The sequence below is a fragment of the Falco rusticolus genome, chromosome 3, assembly GCF_015220075.1.
Source record: "Falco rusticolus isolate bFalRus1 chromosome 3, bFalRus1.pri, whole genome shotgun sequence".
NCBI lineage: Eukaryota > Metazoa > Chordata > Aves > Falconiformes > Falconidae > Falco > Falco rusticolus.
In genome coordinates, this window is record NC_051189.1 from 109,171,884 (window position 1) to 109,196,077 (window position 24,194).

Below are 24,194 nucleotides of genomic sequence, written 5' to 3' on the forward strand. Positions count from 1 at the left end.
ACTAAGGGGGGCAGAGGGAGACTGAGAAGGGCTCATGTGGCTGGTTTGGCTTCTCATGGTGTTGATCTGTGAGTGCAGCTGGATTAAAAGATCTAATTCTTTGCTATCTGAGCTCTTCCCACACGTTGTTAACTCTGTGGTGAAGTGGCTGAATCCTGGGCAACTCCAGAGATGCCACCGTTGGGAGCCCAGTTAATGTAGTTAAAAAAGGATTTTATTTTGTCCGTTGCCAACATACTAATTTTAGGTCAAAGCTGCTTCACCTCCAGTTCAGTCATCTCTGCTGCAGCCCCTGGGAGGCTGGTAAGGGGGACAGTGAGAGCAGGAACCTCTTCATCCCTTTCACTTGATGCTACCGTTGTTCATAAGTCAGCACCCGGATGGAAAAACGAGCCTTTCATTAGCGCTGTGGCTTCTAGGCTGTAGCAGTAGGAGATTCTGGGCTGTTCCCAGATGCTCTGGCTGTAGCTGTTATCTCTGCCTTGCAATAATACTGCTTTTCATAATCAGAAAAAAAAATACCACCTTGCTGCAACATTCAATCTGGAAGTTTCAAACCTTTTTGCAGTCTCCTGAAGCCAGCAACACTGCTGAAAGAGCACAGGAGCAAACAGTTGCGTTTGGGGGGAAGACGGGAGAGCTGCCTCTGCTGACACCGTGCGTTTGTGCTGATACACACCTGTCTGAAAACTGGGGCCGTTCAGAAACCAAAGCTTGAGGAAAAAGAAGGGCTCTGGTTTTGTAGGAGGCAAATCTGAAGCAATCTGAAGAACTGCTGTTCTAGCATGTGCTTGCCTGCAGACTAGTTTATTAGGTCAAAATGAAGATACAGGTTTTTTTAAAAAAAAAAATAATCAGAGGATTAAAATTTAAGAACTGAATGCTGAGAGATTTCTGCTTATTGGGTACTACGCAGTTGCAGTTGTTTCGTAGGACAGTGATTTGATTTCAGGGAGGGCAGAGCAAATCCAACTCAACAGATAAATGATGATTCAGAATTAAAGCTGCGTCCTTGCTGGCACCATCTTTCCTCGCTTGTGAACCAAGTGATGGTTTATGCTGCTGCGGGGGGGATTTCTACACCTGCATCTGAAGCCAAACTCCTCCTGTGCAGGCCAGTGACCCAGGGGGAAGATTCCTGAGAGGCTCCAAGAGCAGCCTCGAGGGTTGGTGCATCAGCACAGCCTGTCCTGCACTCCCTGTTGTGGTTTTCCTCGAGGAAAACAGTTCAGCAGCTGGAAGGAAAACTGAGTCCGTTTTTTAAAAATGGGGATAGAAAGGAAACATCTGTGCAGTGATCTTGCCGGTGACTCTTGTGGTGCTGTCTCCTATACCTTGCTCCAGGGGCAGCTGCATTCTGTGTCAGGGAGCTTGTGTAAATAAGAATTTATAAAATTTAGGGTTGGGGATCCCTTAGTATACATGACGGTGTTACTCTAAGTGCCCATCGGGTTTGGTTTTAATCAATATTTAGCATTTAACTGGGTCAGTGAATGTTTTGGTCAAAGACCACTGTCGTGCAGGAACACCTGTACATCCAGAGGAATGTGTGTGGTTTTGCTTGGAGGCCTTTTGGAGGGAGGGAGAGATCTTGCAACAGTATTATCCCATTTCCAGCTGAAGAATATTTTTGCTCTTTTCTCTCTCAACGTAGAATAGTAAAAAAAAATCTTTGTGACAGTAGACATGGTGGCACTTCCAGTAAGCTTTTAGCTGGGTACTCTCTGTCAGCGCAGTGATCTGAATGCTCAAATGAGATATAAACCACTACAGCAAAGTATCATATTTTTTTTATTCACGTGTGAGCATCACATTGCTTTCTGTTGTGGCCACACACACACAAAAAAAAATGCCCTTTAGGGTCGCTCCAGGATAGCTAACGGCTGCCTGTGGCCCCAGCATGCTTCCTATTGTTATAAAACGTTTTGCTTACGCCGTCATGTTCCTCCCAAAGAGATTAAAGCTTTTTGCTGGCATTCAGCAGAGTTTCAGCTCACCCTGGACCGGAGCGCGATTGCTGCGTTGGTGTTACTGGGAAGAAACTGGGAGTCCGAAGGTTTTCTCAGCCAAGGTCACAGCGATAGCGATAGTAATAGAGCAGCAGGCTCCTGAGTCACGGTCATGTGTTGGAACTACAAGACCATTTCTCCTCTTCGTATGTAACCAGTAAATATAGACCCAGCTGAACTTCCTAAGTCAAGAGAGGATTCAAGAAACGACGACAGGACTTAACCCCTTCCCACGTTCAACCCAACCGTGCTGCTGAAGGCAGAAAGCTCACCAAGCAACACCTTTCTGCCTGGGGATTTAAAGAGTTTTGTTCCAAAAAAAAAAAAAAAAAAAAAAAATTTCCACCGGCTGCGGGAGGCAGAGAGCTGCGTGACTCAGCTTTTTCTGACCCTGATGTGTGTACTTTGCCTGTTTATTCCCAGTACAGTCAGTACCGAGGGAGTCATGTTACGCAGCAGGCTCAGTGTTTATTAACCAGCTTGGGAACTGATCTAAGAATAACTTTTTTCATTTGTTTTGTTGGTAGTGTTTTTGTTGGGTTTTTTTTGCTTAGCACAGTCAGCAGCCCAAGGTGAATACTGCATGGAAAATGGATAGAAAGGGTTTTCCCCAGCAAGTTGTGGGAATACATAAACACACAACTATTATCGCCTTCCCCCCCGTGAACAGCCCCATCTGAAATATAAAATCACTAAGATGAAAGCTTTAAGGGAAGCAAATTGCTCTGCCTCAAAAGTGGAGCAGCTCAGCAGCCATCCGTTCTCTTCCACCTCAGGGTGCTGCAATTATTTGAACTTTAGGGATTTCAATGCCAGAATTTAGATGCTTCTGAACCAAATTTTTTATACAGAACGGTATTTGCTTCCCTGCCTTCCCCTCCACTGTAGTTTATTTTGGGGATTTGGGGAGCATTTCCTCACTGGTCTCTTCATTTGCTCACTTCATCCTCTGCACTTCAGCAGCAGTGTATAAAAGCCACGTTTCCAGCGTGACTGCATGTGATTATATTACTTTGTGTACCTATTTAGCTGCTTGGCACAGAAACAAGTCCTTTTGACAGATGAATAGATGCAATACTTTTCATCAGCTGACTTGTCTGAAAAGCAGTGGAGCGCTGTGATTATTCCGTTGGATGTTTTGATAGTTTATTCAGGCTACTTAGATGTGAACTTAGTACCTGCAGAACTTCATAAAGCACTTTCTTCCTCCCTTTCCCGCCCCCCCCCCCCCCCCCCCCCCCTTGTGGATTTGACACAAATAGCAGCGAAGGCACACCTCCATCTGGTTGGAAGCCCGCCGAGCAGAAGCATTTGTTGTGTAATAGTTGTCAAAGATGTTTGTTTAGGTGATGCTTGTTGCCTTCGGTGGGATTTGGGTAGCGCTCGCTCCTCAAGGCTGCAGTTGTGAACCTCGCACCCCGAGCAGACAGCACTGGCTGTCCAAAATCGCCTTGTTTTGACGGCAGCTTCATAGCAGAAACCCTTCAGTGGCTGCTATTTAAGCTTTCCTATGCTTTTTTCTTCCTTTATAACATAATGCTGTGCTTATTCTGCTAGGGCTTAAATGCTGCGACAAATTTAACGCTAGATAGTGTCGTCTTGCGTTTGCCTCTCAGCCCTGCTAGTGTCAGAAATGACATCTGTTGTCAATGAGGTGGCTGTCTTTGGCAGTGTGTTTAAAAATGCCTGCTTTACAGTCATTCTGCTCAAACTCACGGGTTTTTTAGGCTTGGTGATAGCTGCAGTTTCTTTCTTTCAAATTGCCTTTTGCTTGGGTGATTAAAAGCCAACTAAGGCTGTTTTGGAGGTGAGGACCTTGGGGGTAGCATGGAATCTGTTTTAGGTCTGTCTTTTAGATCTGATTTAGGCTCTGTTCTGTTGTGTGCAAGTTAAACCTGAAGAAAACATGTTTTCACGAGCCTGGAGGAGGGGGAAAACAGTCGGTATTTTCTTTTCTCTTTGCTGAGATGCTGAGGGAGCAGCAGTTCAAACCATTTGGGATAAGGGCTCTTCCCTTGAGATGCGGAGCAGGGAGGCACAAGGAGCTGGTGGTCAGCTGGTTCGTTTACTGCCAGTGTTCAAAATATTTCCCGACGCAGTCACCTACCCAGCGTGCTCGCTGCGGCTGGCAGGCTGGTGTAGTGTCCGGACCCTTTGCAGGGTGCATGGATTGACGCAGAAAGCTGCTGATCCGCTGAGGGGAGAGGCCGTAATCTCACGTTGGGCAGAGATCCCAGGCGCAGAAAGTCACCAGCAAGCTCCTACAAACACAGGACAGCTTCTCGAGGTGGGGGACGAAAAGATCCCAGAGTTTCCCTTGTCTCGTTTGCACTCGATTACTCCGCGATCACTCGATGCTGTGGTGTCGGTACTGCTGTGAGATATGGTACATACTGTTTATTATACAGCATTGACACGAGCAGCTCAAGCAGAATCACACTTGTCAAATAAAAGGGGAAAATATTTGACGCTGCATCTGACATCTCAAAAAATTAGAAGGCTTCTTGCAAATTAGTTGCGAACACGAATTTGAGGTTTTGCCAGTGGTAAGAAGGGAGGGAAGTGCTGGCTGGAGAGGATTAGACCAAATGAGCTCCTGGCGAGGAGGGGCAGTGGAAAAACCTGCCCTGCTTACCTGCCAGAGGTTGCTGCTTCCATAGCAGGAGCAGATTAAAGCATTTAATTGCTCTTGAACCAGCGTCTTTGTTGCTGTGGTGATATCAACTACTACAGAAAGATGTTCTTCAGCTAAATATTCCACCAAGGGTGCTCGGTTGTCCTAAATCACACCAAAGATCTAGTGATAGGCTTGGAGACAGACATTTTTATCTTTTCTCTGATCCAAAAAGCAACGTGAGGATCGGGTAGAAAATAACAGAATGCCCTGCTAGCTGTCCTTAAGTGTCTGTGTATTCACGTTTAAGTTTTACTCTTTAATGATCAGTGTAAGTATTGTCCCGAAGCATAGGAATAGGAGGTATTGCAGCAGTAGGTGTTTGGGACGGGACTATTTTTGGACTATGCTCAGTCCTTTCCCCTCTGCCACATTTTATTTTGCCTTTTTTTTTTTTTTTTTTCTTTTTTCTGAGACTGGAAAATTCCTCAGACGGATTGTTTCTAAAACTATATTTTCATTTACCTTGTATTACATTTTGATCAGCAGGAGATTAAGCAGGGATTTTATGTCTAGGGATGAAAAAGAAGAAAAAAAGAGTAACACAGGCTCCAGCTGTCTCGTAGACACTCTGCGGGGCACAGGACACTGGTCAGTGTGTGCTGGGGCACTGGGTGGTGGATGTCTTTCAACAACGAGATGTACTGGGTGCTCTTCCAAAACAAGATACATTTTTGCTGCAAAAGCATCCTACGTTTGCTCACATTGAAAGGGCTGAAGAGGCTGAGCTGTGGGTGAGGTCTGTGACTGCTGTAGGACTCAGCCTGGGAGGCGAGAAGTAAGCACATGCTTTACCCAGTGGCATACTATTATGGTAGCTTTATTTTGTTAGAAAAACTCTTCTTAAATTGCTTTCTTTTCCTTTAAAAACATACATCCTTCACCTTGTAGGGACTGGTTGATTTTTCCCTTGAAAGCCAGAACGTGCCTGATTATACTTGGCACAGTTTGCTAATTCAGACCTGGAAGTTTTTGCAGGCTTCAGGACTGAATTTCTTTCTAGAAGCAGCACGCTTTATGTTGTTTCTACACCACTCCTTGAGCTATTTGCCTAAACCAGCTTCAGGCTTTATGCTCGATCACCTCTCTTGACAGCTGAAGTTTTATCAGTTTTTTTTTCTTTCTTTCTTCAGTACAAATAGGTAAAACTTACTTTTATTGTTTAAAAACTTAATTGTTCAAATAAAATATATAGCACAGTTCAAATCAAAGACACCCTGAAACGTGCCTGCAGGCTGGTGCCGTGAAACCTGTTCTCCCAACACCACATTACGGGCTGAAATGGGTCCCTTTGTTCCTTAGACCTGCTCTAGGATTTTAATGCAAGGGCCATGAAATTCAAAGACGAGAAGGCATTCTTCAGCGAGGCTTGCGGCATGAATATATCATCATTCTGTGTACAGAGAGGGATTGCGATGTTTTTAAGCGTATCCTCTCCTGTAATCTCTTCCATGAACCCAAAGAGAAGTCCCAGAGGAGACCCAAGACCTTATGAGCACCTTGATTCATTGAGTAAATCTGATAGTACGTAGCCAGGAGGTTAGCGGGGACCGTGGGTGCCATTAGCAGTGCCAGTATCCAGAGGTGGCACCACAAGGATGTAGACAGTGAAGGGGGAAGAGCTGAGGAGCTGGAAAAGTGACTTGTGATGGAGCTGTGCAGGAGCTACAGGGCAGTGCACAGAGTTTGGGCTAATGCCTCTTGAAAGTGAAGGTTGGTGCAAGCTAGTGGCTGGTTTCTGTGCCATTACAATAATAAACTATTATTTTTTAAAAAAAGTAAGTTATAGGGGGGTTTTGTTTCTTAAAAAAAGGAAAAAGGTGCTCTGTAAAGTTATTTCTAAATGTTTTGTTAAAACGTGATCGTAACTCTACAGCTCAAGTTTATTGTTACTTTGGGCGTATAACATGAGGGAGAGCATCTGGTGGTATAAATTGTTATAGCCCATGGAAATCAGTGGAACTATGAAAAATTCACCCAACCCGTGGTCTGCCTGACATCTGTGACAACTTTGGGCCATTTCATTGTGTTGCAGACGCTTTAAAGCAGCAGTGGCTTGTATTAAAGGCATTTGAGCTTGTTTCTTGCCGTTTGTCTTATTTCGGAGGATTTATCGGCGATACCTACAGTTCCAGCTTTCCTTGGAAACAGGTTCAGAGGAAACTTTTGGGAAGGAGGTGGTTGGCCAACACGGGTTGTGACACGGTGTTCCACTGATGTGCCTCTTCGTTATGTTTTCCACTGCGGCACTTGAGCTTAGGGTAGCGTCAATAATTAGGGTAGCGTTGATAATTAATTAGGGTAGTGTTGATATTGGTTGGGTCCTTGATGGAGAAGGCTTCCTCCATTGCAGTCACCTATATTGTCTTTATTTCAATGTTCATCAGCAGTCCGTCTGATAACGTGTTCAGTTCCTATCTCTTGGGATGAATCATTTGATACACTCATTTTTTTATTGATTTTTCTTGTTCCCTGGCAGGCTCCTTACCCCTCAGGACAGAATGCAGCTCCAACCACGTTGGTGTACCCTCAAGCCCCTCAGACAATGAACACCCAGCCTCAGACCCGCTCGCCGGTAAGGGAGCCCATATGGCCATTACCTGATGTTCTTTCTTCCTCGTTTGTGTGTTTCACCGTTCGTATGTGTGTGTCTCTAGCACTCGGCCGGTTCTCTGGAAAGCGTGTTTTACTGAACTGGAGGCACATTCCAAATGGCAAATCTTGATTGAATTTTTCAGACACTGTCCTGGTAGGATAATTTTCCTTTTAAAGTGGCTTATCAGAAAAGAAGCGATGGAGGGATTTTCATCTACGTTCAAGTAACACAATTTATTTTTAGCATAGTTGCTTTCAGGTTCATTTTATTTTAGACTTTAGATTCATTGCCAGAACGTTTCTCCTTTCTTCGTTTTTTTTTTTTTTTCTTCTTTTTTCTTTTTTTTCCCTCTTTAAGGAAATATTTCATAAAGTGATAGACCAAAGATGAGTAAACAAAAGCAATTCTCTGCAGCAGCACTCAGTCTCCAGTGGCTTCTGGGCATTACTTCGAGTCAGTGCCACTGAATCAGTTCTAACCATTTACTGCCTGGCACCCTGTGGGTGCTGATGCATTTAACCTAGAGCTTCTGTGTACCCACATCTTTTTGTGGTAAGCCCCTTTTTCATCCAACTTTAGGTTTGATTGTCCTCCGTATTTTTTTTTTTTCCTTTGGTATGTATTATAATACCGCTGTGCTATCGTAGGACTTTGGTTCCCCAAACCAGGCTCTTTTGGGGGGAATTTCTGCTCGTAGCGCAGTTCCACGTGATGCTAGGAGACCCTCCTGGGGCATCAGGTGCTTAGCCCAGCTTCTGGAGGCAGGGTAGCTTACCATCGCCATGTCTCGGGTGTCAGTTAGCCAAGGGAGCAGCAAGCCCTGCGCTTCTTGCCGATCCACATCTGCGTCCTAACGCTTTCAGGTTGCCCGTAAAACCACTGCACCCTTCCAAGCACTCTTCTCTTTTTAGAATAAGATAAACGCTGCTGAAGCATGGCAACTGAAGGCCTCCGAGACGGAAGTCTTCTGTTTGTCCACTTCACACACGTGTGTGTGTATATATATATATATATACAAGGAGGCAAGCGTCCTCCCCATGTGCAGCCGTACTGATGCACTTGCCCCACTTCTGGAGGTTTCTCCTCCAGGGTATTTGCAGAAGGGTTAGTTCCGAGGCCCGTTAAGCTCTGTGTCGATGAACGAGCCAATTAACACCAGTTTTGATGAAGTTTCTGTGATGTGGACAGCTGCGAATTTGTAACCGGATCCCCCCCACCTCCTTAGTCCCCCGTTCTGATCAGTAATGCAGGATACTGATGGTAAAAACCCCTTTTTTTCTCAGTAAGTATAATCATCTTCTTTACCTTTAATTGTTGAAAAGCGCAAATAAGTTTATATGGTTAGAACTGGAGCAAAAACCTGACTGAAGAGCTGCATCTCTAAACCAGTTTTTTTGACAGCCCAGCAGAACAGTGCCAATACATTGCACAGACAACTGGAAGAGGAGGAAGGTTTTGGAACAGAGTCCGGTTTACAGGTCCCTGGCTGGAAGAGGCTGGATAAAATACTGCATTGTAAGCAATATAACAAACTGTACTCCTTCTTGCAGGCAATTGTGCCGATGGCACTGTTTTTATTTCTTCCTTTCTTTCTTTCTTTATTATTTATTTTTTACCACATCTTTTTTGTTGGCTGATCTACAGAAATGCACTGATTTTGCTTCTTTGCTAAAAGCATGAGCTACTGTGGCAGTTTCTGCCAGGTTAAGTGGCAAAGCAAGGTCCAAAGTTGAATTGCAGCTGGGAGGGTCTGACCTGGCGTAGGACAGAGACCAGGGCGACTTTGGGTTTGTCGCTCAGGAGATAACGTCTTCAGGAAATTTGGCTGGAAAAGTGTGACAAATTGTAGGGTTTTGGCCCCGTTATTGAGGAGGTATGGAGGAGGAATTTGTCTGCGGTTGTCGGCCATGTTTATATTTTTATTGGTTTTTTTTCAACTCTCCTGTCTGCAGATTTTGCCATCCGCTCTGCTAGCCACCATTTCCACCCCCATTACTAAAGCTGCACCCATAACATCTCATTCCACCTCCCCACCCCAAAACAAATGCAAGACTGGCCCGCTCCTGCACTACTCTTGCATTTTGTTCTGGGCTCGATTTACTTATTCTTTTTGAATTTATTTTTGAACCGTCTTTTTTGGTGGTGAGGGAAGGGTAAAGGAGGGGACGAGGAAGGTGGCAGGATGTCTTTGCCATCCCTAGGCTTCCATAGCGCAGTCCCGTCCGTCACACAGCTGGGGTGGCTGGTGTGGGTAGATAGGCAGTTGCGCTAACGAGGTTGATCCTAATCCTGCTTCCTCGAGCACCCAGAGTTTCCTCCATCCTGTTTCAGCAGCATCCGAGGGCCATTGGCAATTGCAGAGTTTAGGCTTTTCTGTTCCTTCCAGGACAGCTGCCTTTGCAATCCAACTGGCTTCATGTTTTCTCCCCGTTAGCATCGTAGCATCACTCCAATAGTGAGAATTTCAAAGTGCAGCTCCAGCTGGGGGAAGGAAAATGAAATCAGAGGCGTTCAGCCCTACCGAAAATGATCCGTTAGCTCTTGCCGATGCCAGCCCTGAGAACCAGGTGATTTTAACTGTCCAAATCTAGGATATCTGCCAAAAACCCCCATGATCAGAAAGGGTGTTCGAGCGATCCAGAAGTGGTTATTTTCAGAGGCTTGAGGTGTGCCAGCTCAGCGTCAGCAGATAGAGAACATGCCCTGTTGTCCACAAGGCAGTGAGCAGGACCATAAAGAGTGCGGGTGGCAGAAATGTTGGACCCAGGTTTCATAAAATTTTCCTTTCTATCTTACTACCTTCATCGGAAAGAGAAAAAAACCCACCAAAGTGTCTGTTTAATCTGAGCCAGCAGTGACTACAGTTTGTTCTGTTGCTTACAGCTACTCATAGGAATAAATCCTATCAACCTGAATTATTTAAAAAAAATTAAAAATATCAAGAGCCAATGGTGACCACTGCAAAATAGGTTAGGGTATTTTTCACTAACTTCGAAGGTTTTTTTTGTTTGTTTGTTTGGTTTTTTTTAACTTGTAACACATACTACGTTTCACTATGGAATGTACTTTTAGCTTCTTAAGATACAGCTTCCAGCTCTTGTTTTAAACACACTAAGAACAAATCTTTCCTGTGGAACAGTGGTAAGAGAGGCCCTGAAATTAAGCAACGTGAGGTTTTTGCACCCCATCATTCTCTTTTTGATTCATTTTTTTTCATTGTGTATAGTGTGAATTGTGTAGCCCTGTGGGAAAGGCTTGCCAGCCCTTCCAGGGTAAGCTTTCTTCCCTTTTCTCAAACACAAGACATACAAACTGATTTTGAGGAGTTCTTCCTTTAGGAAAATAAGGACTTGAAGCGTGTTCACCTCCCGAGACTCATCCATGTGCCCATTTCTCACCACTGTAGGACCGATCAGCAGAGCCACTGTCCTCTTCACATCCTGAGCCTTGGGAGGATGCTGGGAGTCTCTGAGTGCTTCTGTCCTGCGGTTGCTATGAAAATAAAAATTTTAGCTCTTTAGTCTTACAAGATGATTGTGCTTTGCTTTTTTTTCTTTTTTTTTTTTTTTTTCTTTAAGGCTTAGGGAAAGCTTTCAAGATGGGGAAACTCTTACTTTGTGAATCAGTGCAGGTCATTCTTTATAAACTCTTGTACTAGAACTAGTCCATGTGTGCATATTTTCTCGTTTCCGAAGGTTTTTATGGCTTTTCATCCAAGTGTCACAATGAGGCGAAGGTAGAAGGAATATATAAACACTGGTATTGGTAGACTAGTATTTGGAAATCTTAAATACAGACAATTAAAATGTGTATAAAGGAGAAAATCAGCTGGACCAGTCAATGTTTATAAATTGCTTCTCATGTTTGATGGCATTAAAATAGCTGGGAGGTAAGGCTGCAGGTGAGCCCTGGTCCCTTTTTTCTTACTGAAAAAAACCTCACATTAAGAAAGTCAATAATTAGTAGCCAGTTTTGATCACTCTTCTCGGGCAGAAAGTGAAATGCACTGAGTCCCTGTAGTGTGAATCGGCAGGGATGGACTGTACCGTGTGCTTCGGCACCTGTGTTGAGTTACTGAGCCGTCACAGACAGCAACAGGTAGAGGCATGCAGTGGGTAAAAAGCCACTGTGGGGTCTAGTTTCATTTGCTCCATGTAATTATTGGAGCTGCCATCAGTAGATTTATCTGCTGTCGTCGTGCTCTCCTTATTACACTGAGAATTAAGGGTTTAAATACCTAACTTGGCTTCTTGAAGAGGATACCTCGTCATCTTTATTTATATTTTCCATTTCTTGCATTCATTTTTATTTCTACTTTTAACAATCAGCTCCTTTTTGGAAAATGCTTTGAATGTTTACTGAGCATGTTCAATTCTGATTACTTTGCTCCTCGTGTAACCCAAGTGGGTGGGAGGTGATTGAGTAACCCGAGCTCAGGGCTGGGAACCGGGACCTCCTGTACTCCACTCGAGCTCAACCACTGATGCCTTCAGCTCCCCAGGGACGTCACGGGTTAACCTGTCTCCTTCGCTTTCAGCTGGGGGTGACAAATCCGACTCGTTAAGGAGGGTTATATTGTGATTGTTATGGGGGGGGTGGGGGCGGGGGGAAAGAAAGAATTGCTGATCTTTGCCTTGCAGGGAATTGCCCACGGCCCCCTCGCTGGCAGGACACTAGCTGTGCCTACCTGGCTCTTACCTGCTCTCCATCCTCCGCTCCCACCAAATGTTTGGAACGGCTCTGAGTCCAGCTGCTTTCACCATTTACCTCCACCTTAAACCAGTTTAAAAAAAATCTCCACTGCTGCTTGTTTTAAGTTGGTTTATGGTTTTATTGTCTGGTGTTTGGTTTTTTTCCCCAGGCAGGATAAAGAATGCCTGCATCCATACACTAGAGTGCCTTGAAAATAGCAGCTTTGGCTGTGTATCTCCTGGCTCTCGAGCAGCACACTTTCCCCGTAGCGATGTTCACTCGTTATATCTCAGTACCTGTCTGTCACTGTCCTGCAGCAAAGCTTTTGACTGTTTTGTGGTTGTTTTTGTTGTTTTTTGGTGTGTTTAGTTTTTTGTTTTTTTTTTCTTGTGGGTTTATTTTGCATAGAGTGTGACATTTTGGTTTCGTTGTGGTGTTTCTGACTCTTTGTGCCTTTCCTTTTGTGTTTGTTTCTCCCGCCTTTCCTCAGTTTGCAGCGGGGCCTCGACCTGCCCATCACCAGGTACAGTACCCTGCCCCTTCATTATCATCCTAAACTAATTGGCTGGGGGAGGCGGGTGGTTGGAGGTGGTTCACCCACTAACAAAGAACGAAGGCTCGTTTCGGAAACCAGCTCTGTTAGTAGATACTAGCACGTGCATAACCCCGCTAACAAGCTGCCTGCAACGCAGAGTAACACTTTTAATTCTCAATTGGTGTCACCGCACTCATTAACCACCCCACTTAACGCCGTTTCCCTAGGAAAGGAGATCCTGTAGAGACTGTTGCCAGGTGTTTGTGAGATTTGCTTGCCTTTTCAAGTGGCTAGTAACTTGGCCGAATATTTCTCAAACTAGTCGGTGGATTGAGTTGCCTGAGGTGAAGATGTCAACGAGAACCGAGTGTTTGCATCCCTAGAAAATCCTGCTTTTCAAACTCAGAGCAAGGCAAATGATTTTCCAGTTCATAAGTTTCTTGTGTGATACGCCTGGTTATCTGTAATCATCACATCAACTTAATACTTTTTTTACTTCCTTCGTGAAAGCCAAACATTTAGGAATCTTTGTAGTATTCCTGTTGCATGACTTGGACTGTGTAAGGAACCACTTGATTAAGAAGAATGAAAATCAGGAATAGCTTTGGCTCGTGAAACTCATGGGCGGTGCTTATTAGGGTGACGGGAATACCCAGAGGACCTCTTCAGCGCCAGGACAGATACACAGGTCCCTTCCATGTAGTCGAGGTCTCCAAAGTTGTTTTTTTTATCAACTCCTGTATTCATCCTTGCCAAAACCCTTTTCCCCTGATTTTGCTGCTTCTTGCAACTTTTGAGGGGACAGAGGTGATGCTGACAGGTGGAAAAGAGGAGGAGAGGCATGATGAGTGCAGGAAAGTTCTCCCAGATTCGGTTGTTTCCGTGTCACTCTTCTTTCTCTTCGTTTGGAAGGAGCAGGTTGTTTCCACCAAGTTAATAGGAAATAAAAAATAAAAAATCCGTTTAACTCCAGTGATGTCTGGACAGGGGCTTAAGTCATAAAAGGTTTGTTTCAGGAGAATTATATTGTTCTCACTTCGGTCCTGTTAGTATGAGCAGTTTAATACTGTAGAGGTGAGGGGGTGAGTGTGTCGAGTGGGCACTCACACCCAAAAAACCCGATCATCTTTGTTCCTTCCACCTCAAAGTGCAGCATGGAGGCAGGCATCCTTCCAGAGCAGGCAAAAAAAAAAAAAAAAAAAAAAAAAGGCTTAAAAAGTAGAATGAGGCATTTGCACTTGTTTGCTCGCAGGCAAATGGCAAATGTCACGTGTGTGAGAAGAGAGATCATTTTTGTGCGTGGCCAGGGATTGCATTGACAGGCAGCGGTGGAGGAATGTTTGCAGGATGATGGAATTAGTATCTTGTTTAGATATTTTTCTTCTTGGCCTTGACTTCAGGGCTGTGTTTATATTATGCAATACCAAAAATGCATCACTATCAGCAACTCGTTAGTTCTTTCATAGGTTGTTACTAGGCGAATTATGTATTCAGCGTGAGCCATTTAATATTCTCATAAAACTCACTGAGCTCGCTGCAAGCAGATTTTGGACCGCGAGTCTTGAGGCAGCACAGCCTTGGAGGAAACTGTTCCAGCAATTAGTGGCTTTACTGATACGACTACCACCAATCTGTCGTAACTTGATTTAAAACTTTCTCTTGGACCCAGTTATGACCCTGCTTGCAGGTTAAAACTTGTAATTTCCAAGTGCTTTCCAGATTTTATCACTACATATTTAATAGTGTGGCAGTTAAGAGTTTTTGACTCTGTTACATTTGAAGTCTGTTTATAATTATCTGAGAGAAGCTGTCACGGTTAGAGAAACATTTCAGGCTTTATTCCCAGTTCTATCTATCAGCGCTGGAACCGGGCAGGCACGGAGAAGCCTGGGCTGTAGATGAGTGGTTTAGCTCTCTTAATCCCAAAATTTCTGCCTGTGGTGTGGATTGGGAATGGAGGGAGGGATTTCTGCCACCGACCCACGCAGGAGGGTCACAGCTGTTGAAGCGAGCTCATCCCAAACTTAGAGGATGCTTGAGACCAATGTAAATAATTATTCTCACATGGGAAACTTTTGACACGTTTAAATTGTGTAACATAAGCCGGTAGGCTTCGAGACCGAGATTTTGTAACCTAAAAAGTGCCAAATATGTAAATCGACCACAGCAGTGTTAATGTGTGTGGCAAAAACGTGCTCTTCTGAGGCGGTGGCAGCGAGATGAGGTTTGCAACGACTCCGGTGTCGATCCCAGTGGGATTTTATTAACATATGCCTCGTATTGATTCCGTGTCTTTTTCAGTCAAATAATGGATTGTTCTTTAATGTTACTTGCTGTAATTATTAGATCTTTAAAGTACTCAAATTAGCATGATTTAACACCTGAAATTGACTGGGAACTTTATTAGCAACTTTTTTTTTTCCTGATGGGAATGTCTACCCGGGTGGTTGATAGCCAGTCGATGCTATGGAAAGCATAGTCAAACCCTGCTTGAGAGAAAATAATTAGAATGAGATTTGGGATGCTGCATTAATGGTGGCTGAAGTGAAATGAAAATAGCTGCAGTGGTTCTGATGACAAGTTAAATGCTTGTCAGCAGTCCTTGATTCTGGTAACATGGCCAACGGAGAAACCACTGAAAAGACTCATTTTATAGGAGAAAGGAAATGGACCCTACAGAGTGTTTTGTGGCAGTATATTTAAAAATACTGTCACCTTGTGTTCTCAGAATGCTGTAGCGGACTTGGCTACCACCCTGCCTGGACTTGCTGCTCTGTTTCCCACTTTATGCACAAAGCATCCTTGGTTGTTTTTTCTTTCAAAGTTAGGTTTTTGAGTCACTTTGTTGCTTCTGATCCTCATGAAGCACAACTGAAAACAGCAGTTTTCTTCTCATCTGAAATCCAAAATGTAGGATAACCCTCAATTTAAGAAGTGACTTCAGGAGCGTATGGGTTATTTTAAAATGGATGCTCAGAAGAGGCCAGTGTAATTAAAAACAGAAATAAGAACAAGTATAAACTGAAATGTCATAGCTCCCTTTCTGACTTTATAATTGTATTTGAGATTAGTTTACTGGTTATGGCAGACTAATTTAGTTTGAGGTTGCTGGTGTAGTCTGTCCCAGTTTTAGCTTGGGGTTACTGGAGTTCTTTCGAGTAGAGCTTATACAACAGAAAGCTGGGTTTGGCTGTCTGGTGCTGTTAAAAAGCCATGTGATTTGGAGAGGTCGGGAATTTACTCCCTGAGCTGACTCAGGACTAACCAATTCGTAGCTTTTTGGAGTATCTCGAGTTAGAAAGCCATCAGAAACGGCTGCCTTTCTGGTCACTCCTGTCTTCATCCACGTGCGGGGAAAGGAGCTGCCAGTTTTAAATCCCATGGTGCATACAAAAAGGGGTGGGTTTTGCCCCTTGTTTTATCATTTAGTAAATAATAAAACAGGGAAAATCTGCATGTAGCGGGGGAAACAGGCCTTGTGTTGGTCCCATAGGGCTGCACTTGGCTGCTGGGGAAGCAAGATGTGGACCTGAGGACTTTCTGCTGTAGCTTCTGCTTCTGGCAGCAGAACTTCACATCTCAAAGCTGCAGCTCCTCAGCTGAGCCCAGGTGCCTGTGCTGAAGTTTGAAAGAGCAAACGTAGTGTGCCGCTTCTGTCTGCAAGGAAACGTGGCTCCTGCTGTCTTGCCTGTGCAGACTTCTCCTGCTTCCAGGTCAGGGTCGGGTTATCCCACCAGCCTTCTTGACGGGACCCAGGCTAAGGATGACTAACAGGGCTGTCTCCGGTGTTAAAAGCTTAATGGAAGCGGAGAGCCTGGATGTACAGTTTGATAGTGTCTGTGACATCTCGTTGAACTTCCCTTTTGCTGCTTTTCTCCGCAGCCTTCGTGTCTCTATCGCAGCTGCCAGCCTTGAGCCCATCTAGGAAAAATAGACGGGTGTCTATGCATGTTGCGTTCGATGGGCTGAGCTTAGCACAGATTTGTTTTCAGCACTCTTACCACAAGTTTATTTTTTAGTGAATCTTTTAGAGTAGGGAGGGAGTGTTCCACAGACATCTCACTGGAAGTGATGGCTTAGAAATACGGAATAAATAGAAAATCAATTAAAATGCAGTGGTGGTTTATCAGAGGGAGGTTGGCGCTCTCTTTGATCATTGATTTTTCTAGATGACAGCCTCTTATCTGGCTGGCCTTCAACAGGCTTTTGACACAGGGTCATGTGGGAAGAAAATTAAGCAGGAGAAGATGATGGTTAATAAAAGGATATTGAGGTGTGTATATATATATAAGGAGTGACTAAAAATGAATGGCAGGGTATTGCTGAGAGGGGTACGCAGGAGGTTGGTGGTGATTTTCCTTAATATAAACGTTAATTACTCTGACACAAATAGTAGGTATGTGTCTGCAGCAAACAATGAGCACAAGGCTTGAAAATGTGGTGAGCACAAGGATGCTGTGCGAGGAGGACTGGCGGGATGGAAGCAGGGTGCGATCCAGCATTGCAAGGTGCGAGCCCTTATGCTTCAGTTTCAGTGCCAGGGAGAAGATTTTACTCCGTAAATGGGAGCTCATCAGCTGAAACCACCTGTGCAAGGCAATTTTCAGACAAACCACAGAAGTTATTTCCAGCGGAGATAGGGAGTTTATTACTGCTGCATTGGGAAGCACTGAGGAAACCCTGTCCGGAGCTTGTGCACAATTCTGCTTTTTATTTTCCAGAAAGACTTCCTTGAGCAGGTAGGTGAAGGGCTGCTGAGATGATGAGAGCTTATTAAACAAGCAGGCTAAAAGGGTTGAGCTTAAGGCAGCTGATAGAAGCAGTGTCTGAGAGGGGTTTACTTGTGCTCTTCTCTAAGTGTATCGGGGGAGCAACCTTAGGAAGAAAAAAGTCAAAGACATATCGCCCAGTAGTTCTGACTCCAGGATGATCCAAGAAATCTCTTCCTGGCAGAGCTGGACATGTAAGGGACAGGATTGTGACCTGAGGACCAGGAGTCGGGTCCTCGCTGGTTGCTGAACATCTGCATAGCAATTTTAATGCTAATTTGACCATCGTTAGACATAGGAGGACTTAATGTTAATTGTTGAAGGAAGTATTCATGGAAGGGTTGGTGTAACACAGGGTTTCTATCAGAAGCCTTGCTGTGGCCCAGGGTACCTTCATTCTGGTCCTGAGCAGGTCCTGTATGTGTTCCGCTCCAGATCCTGCACTTATTAAAAGAAATTGAGACAAAATATACCAGATTTTAATTGCCTGGTGTGTTCTCCCCTGGGACATCATTAGCATTACTTGAAAATACTTGTCTGTGCAGGCATCTGTTTGACCTTGCCTCCAAAAAAGATGATTTTTTTTGGCAAATCAAGTCAGAACAGCGAAACATCTCGAGAATGACTTTGAATATTGCTAGCTTAGCTTTGGAGTGACGCGAACAGGGATGGAGTGTAAAACCGTTTGCCAGCCAAATGATAGTTGTTTTGAACAGTAAAACCCAGATACAAATCAGATGTGTAGTGCCCTGAAGATACCAGATTTCCTTGAGAATTTTAGTTTTGCTTACAGGAAGTGGAATAGCTAAAAGGAATTCAAACGGCCAGAGATATCTCTGGTTGGCACTTCCAAAAGTTTCTGATGGTCTTGTTGCTTGGAATAATGGATCTGCTTTTCTTCTTGCTGCGTCTGTCTTGCTACTAGTAACAAAATTCTTCTTTTTTCTCCATCTCTGAGTTTGAGCTACTTCTGCAATGGGGCGGGCAGTATGGAGTGTTTTTGAGAGGTTGGGTTTTGTAACCTACGAGCTCTCTCATCCGAGGTTTTCCTTCTTGGTGCTACCATGGTGGTGTTGCCAGCGATGGAAGTGAAAAGCTATCTATAAGCAAGGAGTTTCTGGGGCTGTAATTTTTTTGTCAGTGGTTTCAGTGCTGTTACTAGCAGGTTTTATGGGTGCAGGGTTCGTGTCTGGCTCGCACCCGTGGAGGACTCTCGTCTCTTGCAGCAAAGGCTTTTCTGTGCTGCCCCGTGCATGTGGTTGCTGTCAGCAGAGAGGCAGGTCTCGCTTCACCCTCCAGCCCATTTTCATGCTGCGTACAGAGTTGCGAGGAGAAATAATCATTATTCAGCGATTTGCAGTGAAAGAAGAAAGGACTTTTGCACTTTCTGGTGCCTTTGGATATTGAAGAATCGCGGATTCCAGTTATTCTCGCCATAAATTCAGCATATGCCTTTGGTTCATGCAACACTCGTGTAGTTCCCCCACATCTAGACAGCCACATGGTTTGTATTAATGTGGGAGCACGGTAGTGTGTTGCTTTCCTGGTTTTCTTTCTGCACCCTTGCTACCAAACTTTTCTCCCCAGACAGTTGCCTTCTGCTGGTTCAGGTCACAGTTCTTTGTTCAGATTAACAGGGCTGGGCATAAAAGCATTGTGCTCATCATAATGCTATCTGGATTTCTGGGAGGGAGTCATCCATGGCTTTCTGGAAGAAATCGTTTGCTCTGGGGAGCAACTTAGGTGTCATAAAGTCTTTAGCAGCACCAGAGTGACCATGTTAAGCTCATTGTCATGTCAAGTGTAGAGGCATCACAGCTTCCTTCTGCCCTATCCCATTCTTCCCAAACGCCGAGGCAGATGGGCCCAGCTCATTCCTTAGTGGATACCACTCTCTCTTCTCACCGCTCATGATGCAGTTGCTCACAGGTTATTTACATCAACGTGCTTCATCAGTCAGCAGTGTTCAATGTGATGTATGGTGACCTAATGATTATTATTTTTGTTGCTTAACAATTAAAGATGTGGCGTTTCTTATTCTTCCAGTCTTGGTGCAGAAACGGAAATCCGTGATTTGAGAAGGGTTTCTGCTTTAGCTGCTCTCTCTGTATCACTGAAAGAGACCAGAAAGGAAAAGTGTTTGATGTTTTAGGAACAGAGTAAACATAGTGTCTTTCTGTAGTATCATATTTCCTGCAGTTAATCATGGTTTGCTTGTTGGGTTTTTTTCTTTTTTTTTTTTTATTTTTTTTATTTAAGCTTTTATACTTCCATATAAAACTTTTCACAAAGAATTTCTGACCCCTGCCATGGGATTCTGGTAGAAGAGTCCTTGGTTACCAGTTCATTGTCTTTTTTTCTTGCTGTTTCTGTAAGAGATTAGTCAAAGCAGGATAGAAAGATGATTGGAATTGTGTGCAATTAGGGTGCATGTTTTATCCTATTCCTTCCTATTGATCTGTAAGCTGTTCCATTGGCTTTCTTTCTGTTTCCTGCTGCTTTCTTGCTTCGTTATTGAAGGGAGGATTCAGACCTATACAGGTAATTTTAACTCCTGGTTCTGCATGGCATAAGTGTCTCTTCTCACTTGTATCATTACTCCGTTAGTGAATGCATTAATGTCCGATGCATATCTTACCGACTGAGTTTCAAGATTGCAAAGACTCCAGAGCCAGGTCTTCCAGTGCCATGAATGCTCCATACCCTGGATGCCGATGCCTTTCCCAGCGCGTAAGGGTTGAGAACGGAGCGTGTACCAGTGGGTTGCTTGGTTTCCTGGACCTGGTCCATCTGCGTGGGGCATCACTTCATGCAAACGTGGTAGACGAGTTTGGTGCCACCCTGGAAGAGGTTGCCACCTTTCTGAAAACAGAGGGCAAGAGAAATCACCCAGTTTACTTTGTACAGAGGATTGATCTGAGGTGTCTCTGGCCTTTGTAAAAATCTGGCTTTTTAGCTGTTCTGGAGGTGTATTGGAACAGTTGCCTTGATATTTTATTTTCCTGGCATATTTATAAAGGTGGCTGTTTTGGCAGTCAACCCGCCTTATAAAAAATACATTTGCACAAAAATCATTTTTCTAACATTCGCTCTGAAAGCTGAGCATATAATTCAGTACATACAAACTAATAGTTACTGGAGTTTAAAATCTCTTACCTTTTTCTACCTCGTAACGTGGAAAGCTGTAGCGTGATCTTGCTATTTACAGATAAACAGCAATCGTCCTGCAGTTTTCTGAATGCGTGGCAACCCTTTGAAAAGTAGTAATATAATGATAATCTTGTAATGATATTCGAATTCTTTCCCAGAAAGTCTGACCCGTTTTTTTGTTTTCTCTCCCTCCTCTCTCCCTTCCCTGCCCTAGTTTTTCCAGAGGCCGCAGATACAGCCTCCAAGAGCTACCATCCAGAACAGCAGCCCTTCCATCCGTCCTGGTGCGCAGACACCGACTGCGGTGTATCAAACCAACCAGCACATCATGATGGTTAATCATCTGCCAATGCCCTACCCGATGCCTCAGGGCCCCCAGTACTGTATACCACAGGTAAAAAAATACGTTGTCCGATCACCGAAGGAATTGCAGCGTTCGCTTCCATCTGGATTTTCTCAAGCGGAGCTGGGGGGGCGCAGGGTGTGGAGTGAAGCTGGCGGTTGTATATTCAACCTCTGTCCTTTTGCTGGATGAAGTATTTGTTCTTCTGTGCATGCAGGCAGTAAGAATAAATTCCCTTTCTAGTTTTGGAGATCCCCCCTAAAAACAGCGTGTGGCTAAGCTCTTGGAAAATGTTCAGTGCTATAAATAGAACTAAATTGACTTCATAGATTTATAACTACTCTAAAACCTTGGGGCTCGTAAAAACACAATGTTGCTGAAATCAGAGGAGTGACTGTTTTCTGCTTCAGCTCTCCTGTCCTCCCTGTCTTGTCTTTAGGTGACATTGTTTACCTTTTTTTAATTTATTTATTGGCAGTAACATTTCTGAATCTGCAATTAATTGGCTTGATAATTGGATCCCTGTTGGTCGGGGGGCTCGATTACAGGATCTCTGTGCAATGGCATGAAGTTGCCCAGCTCTTTATAAACTGATGGTTATTTTTTCCCCTCCTAGTATCGTCACAGTGGCCCTCCATATGTCGGGCCCCCGCAGCAGTATCCTGTTCAGCCTCCAGGACCAGGACCCTTTTATCCAGGACCAGGTCCTGGAGAATTCCCCAATGCCTATGGTAAGTTCTGCTTGGAGTTTTCTTATAAAGTATTTTCTGGGTGTGTTTTTCTGTTGTCAAGCCAAAGATTTATAATAGCGAAGTGGATTAGCATTTGTTTGAACTTCAAATAGCTGCTCAATTTGGTTTTGTCGCAGCCCTTATTATTCACTCCTGAAAAATGCACAATAACAGAGTTGTTTGGACAAGTGCTTAAGGAAAGGCTGTAACTCACGGCACTACCCATAATCACATGTGAACAAGAATGGTGGCTATTTGTTATTCCCCACTCAATCATTATTATTTATTAAGGTATTGTGAATACATCTGGCAGCCCTGGTTTCCATTCAGCTATACCCTGAATATGTTCTCAGCAATACAGCAGCGAGCGTTCCTTATCCCGGTGTTCCTCGTTCGGCGTTTAACGAGGGGAGAAGAACAAACCGTGTGATTTGATTCACTGGGCTGCAAAGATGAAGCGAGTCCAGTTGAAGAGTTTGTCACCGTGCACAGGCTGAAATTTGGCCTTTTAACGGGCAGCTCTTGGTCTTGGCCTTTTTCAAGCAAAAGGCTTGGGAGGTTGCCCGACATCACTGCGCACACTGCTGTTGTTGGGCACCCTGTATTCAGGTACTGAGCTTCAGAGCTGCACCTAAAAATTCCGGGGCTGCATGCCCAGTGCTGCATCCCTCTTGGCTGCATCTCACCAGTCCTTGGCTCCTCCGGGACCTCACAGCTGCTTCTCACTTGGGTCCCAGTTTGCAGACCCCGTGTAACAGTGGGGGACTGTCCTTCACTGTCCCAGGACGCCTCTTCTCTTGGCAGTCATCTTGTACCTAACAGTAATGAATCCCTTCCTTAATAATTTCCACTGTGTTGCTGTGTACAATGTATAGCATACTTGCATCAGTCACCTACAAGGTTTTCTGTGGGATCTGTGTTCTGATAGCTAAATCAGGTCCTGCAAGCTGCGTTTGAATGAGATTCATAATTGAGTGTCTTGTGGTCACGTATATCACTACTATTTATCTTTTATTATTTACCTTCCTCATTTATGGGAACATAATGAAAAATCCACCAGGATTCTAGTCATCACCCTGTTTGAATGAGTTGTTGTGTTTGGTTTTTTTTTTTTTAATTTAAAGGGCTTTCACCTCTTGATACCAAATTTTGAGGTATTTTGTTCAGCCTGATGGCTACCTGCCCACGTACATTCTGTAATTTGTTAGGGGCAGAGATACTACCAACGTTCCGTGCGGCTTTAGCTGTTGGTATTTCAGAGCCTTAGAAGGGAATGCTTCATCTTCCAGGCTGAACAATGACAGCCCTGTACCGCTGGCAGAATCGCACGTTTGCTCTTCACAAATACAGATTCCTTTTAAAGGGGAGAAAAGCCCCAGCTGCTTACCTACTTCTCATTGTAAAAGGTCTCTTTCTTTTTTTGTTAATTCCCCTTCTTTCCTTTTTTTTTTTTTCTTATTTGGTGTATATGGAGCTAATGCGACTACTTTGAAAGGTTGCCATGAAGCCTTCAAACCTGGTTCTGCACTTTCTGACTAAAAGGAGAGAGTGCAATTACAAGGCAGCTAGTTCCTGTTTGCTTCTCCTGGAAAAATTAAAGAGAAGAAATATTGCAGTGGCTTTTTAAATCTGATCTGCTAAATGAGGAAATTACCCCATATTCCTCATTTTCTTCTGCCGTTAGAGGTCTGCTTTCTTACTTTCTGCTCGCTTTAGTGCCGTTTGTCTGTCTTCACTTCTGTAATTTGGAAAAGGTTCCCTTCCGCTTCCCTGACGCTCCTGAAAGCACCTGGTTTCTTGTGGAGAGAGCTTGTCATCTTTCGGTCCCAGCTTGGTTTTAGGTTGCTGCGTCTGTGGAGCATCAGTGGGCGAAGCTGGAGATGTCACACAGAGCATTTGCCAGGCAGGGCAGGTTTAGCCGAGGAAGAGGATGATTGCCGGTTTGCCTGTACGTATCCACCTTTCCCTCCTCTTGCTTCATTGCTGTTTATATAGGGACTGAAGATGTTCAGTGTCTCACCAGGCACTGCTCGTGGCATTCAGAGATGACTAAATTTATAATCCAGACATGGCTAATGCTGCTGGCAGCGGTCTTTCCTATAAACCTTGGGACTTCGTAGCCAGCATGGCTGCTAGACATCAAAATCATCGCTGTTTGGCAGGCTGTAAAAGAAGGTGACAAGGGAAAATACTGCAGAAGCCAAAACTTGTGAAGACGGACAGTACAGTTCTTTAAACTGTCTTGGGTTTGCAATTTATCGTTTTCTCTCCTATCAGTGAGTCTCTGTGCCGCACTGGGAAAGACCTTGAAATGAAGAATGGAAAGGAAGGAGAATAAAACTTGGGTGCTGCTGAGCTGGAAAGGCTCAAGAGGCAGGGTGCGGAGCGGAGAGCGTCGCGCTGAAAAATGCGCTTGGCTCGTTGCCACAGAAGCTGTATTTCTTCCCAGAAGTTACTCTTTCTTTTGCGGGATTTGTTTTATTTTTATTTTTTTTTAAAGGATTTTTCAAAAAGGAAGTGTTCTTCCTGGAGTTATGCTGTAGCTCACGCTCTGACAGGGATCACATTACAGGCAATCTGATTAGATTTGGTTTCTAGGAAACTAGAAATCAAGATTATGAACACGCCGCAGGGCTCCCAGGCTTGCTCCTGTCCTCTCCTGTCATCCAGACCCCTGTTGTACACCTGGCCAGCT

General features: G+C 44.3%; 1 protein-coding gene across 14 annotated transcripts in view; it reads left to right on the plus strand.

Annotated features, from left to right (window-relative positions):
- Window positions 1-24,194, plus strand: part of EIF4G3 (eukaryotic translation initiation factor 4 gamma 3) — a 148,318-nt gene that overhangs the window by 62,069 nt on the left and 62,055 nt on the right. For 6 of the 14 annotated variants that reach the window (XR_005103104.1, XM_037379661.1, XM_037379670.1 and 3 more), the window contains exons 4-8: window positions 7,163-7,258; window positions 12,462-12,494; window positions 19,796-19,816; window positions 20,640-20,819; window positions 21,385-21,499. Coding sequence is in view for 13 of the 14 variants with exons in the window: in XM_037379661.1 (XP_037235558.1) it covers window positions 7,163-7,258; window positions 12,462-12,494; window positions 19,796-19,816; window positions 20,640-20,819; window positions 21,385-21,499 (445 nt within the window). In the remaining variant the exon portion in view is untranslated. The remainder of the gene's footprint in view (window positions 1-7,162; window positions 7,259-12,461; window positions 12,495-19,795; window positions 19,817-20,639; window positions 20,820-21,384; window positions 21,500-24,194) is intronic. The other 8 variants (XM_037379665.1, XM_037379666.1, XM_037379667.1 and 5 more) reach the window with 3 other exon arrangements.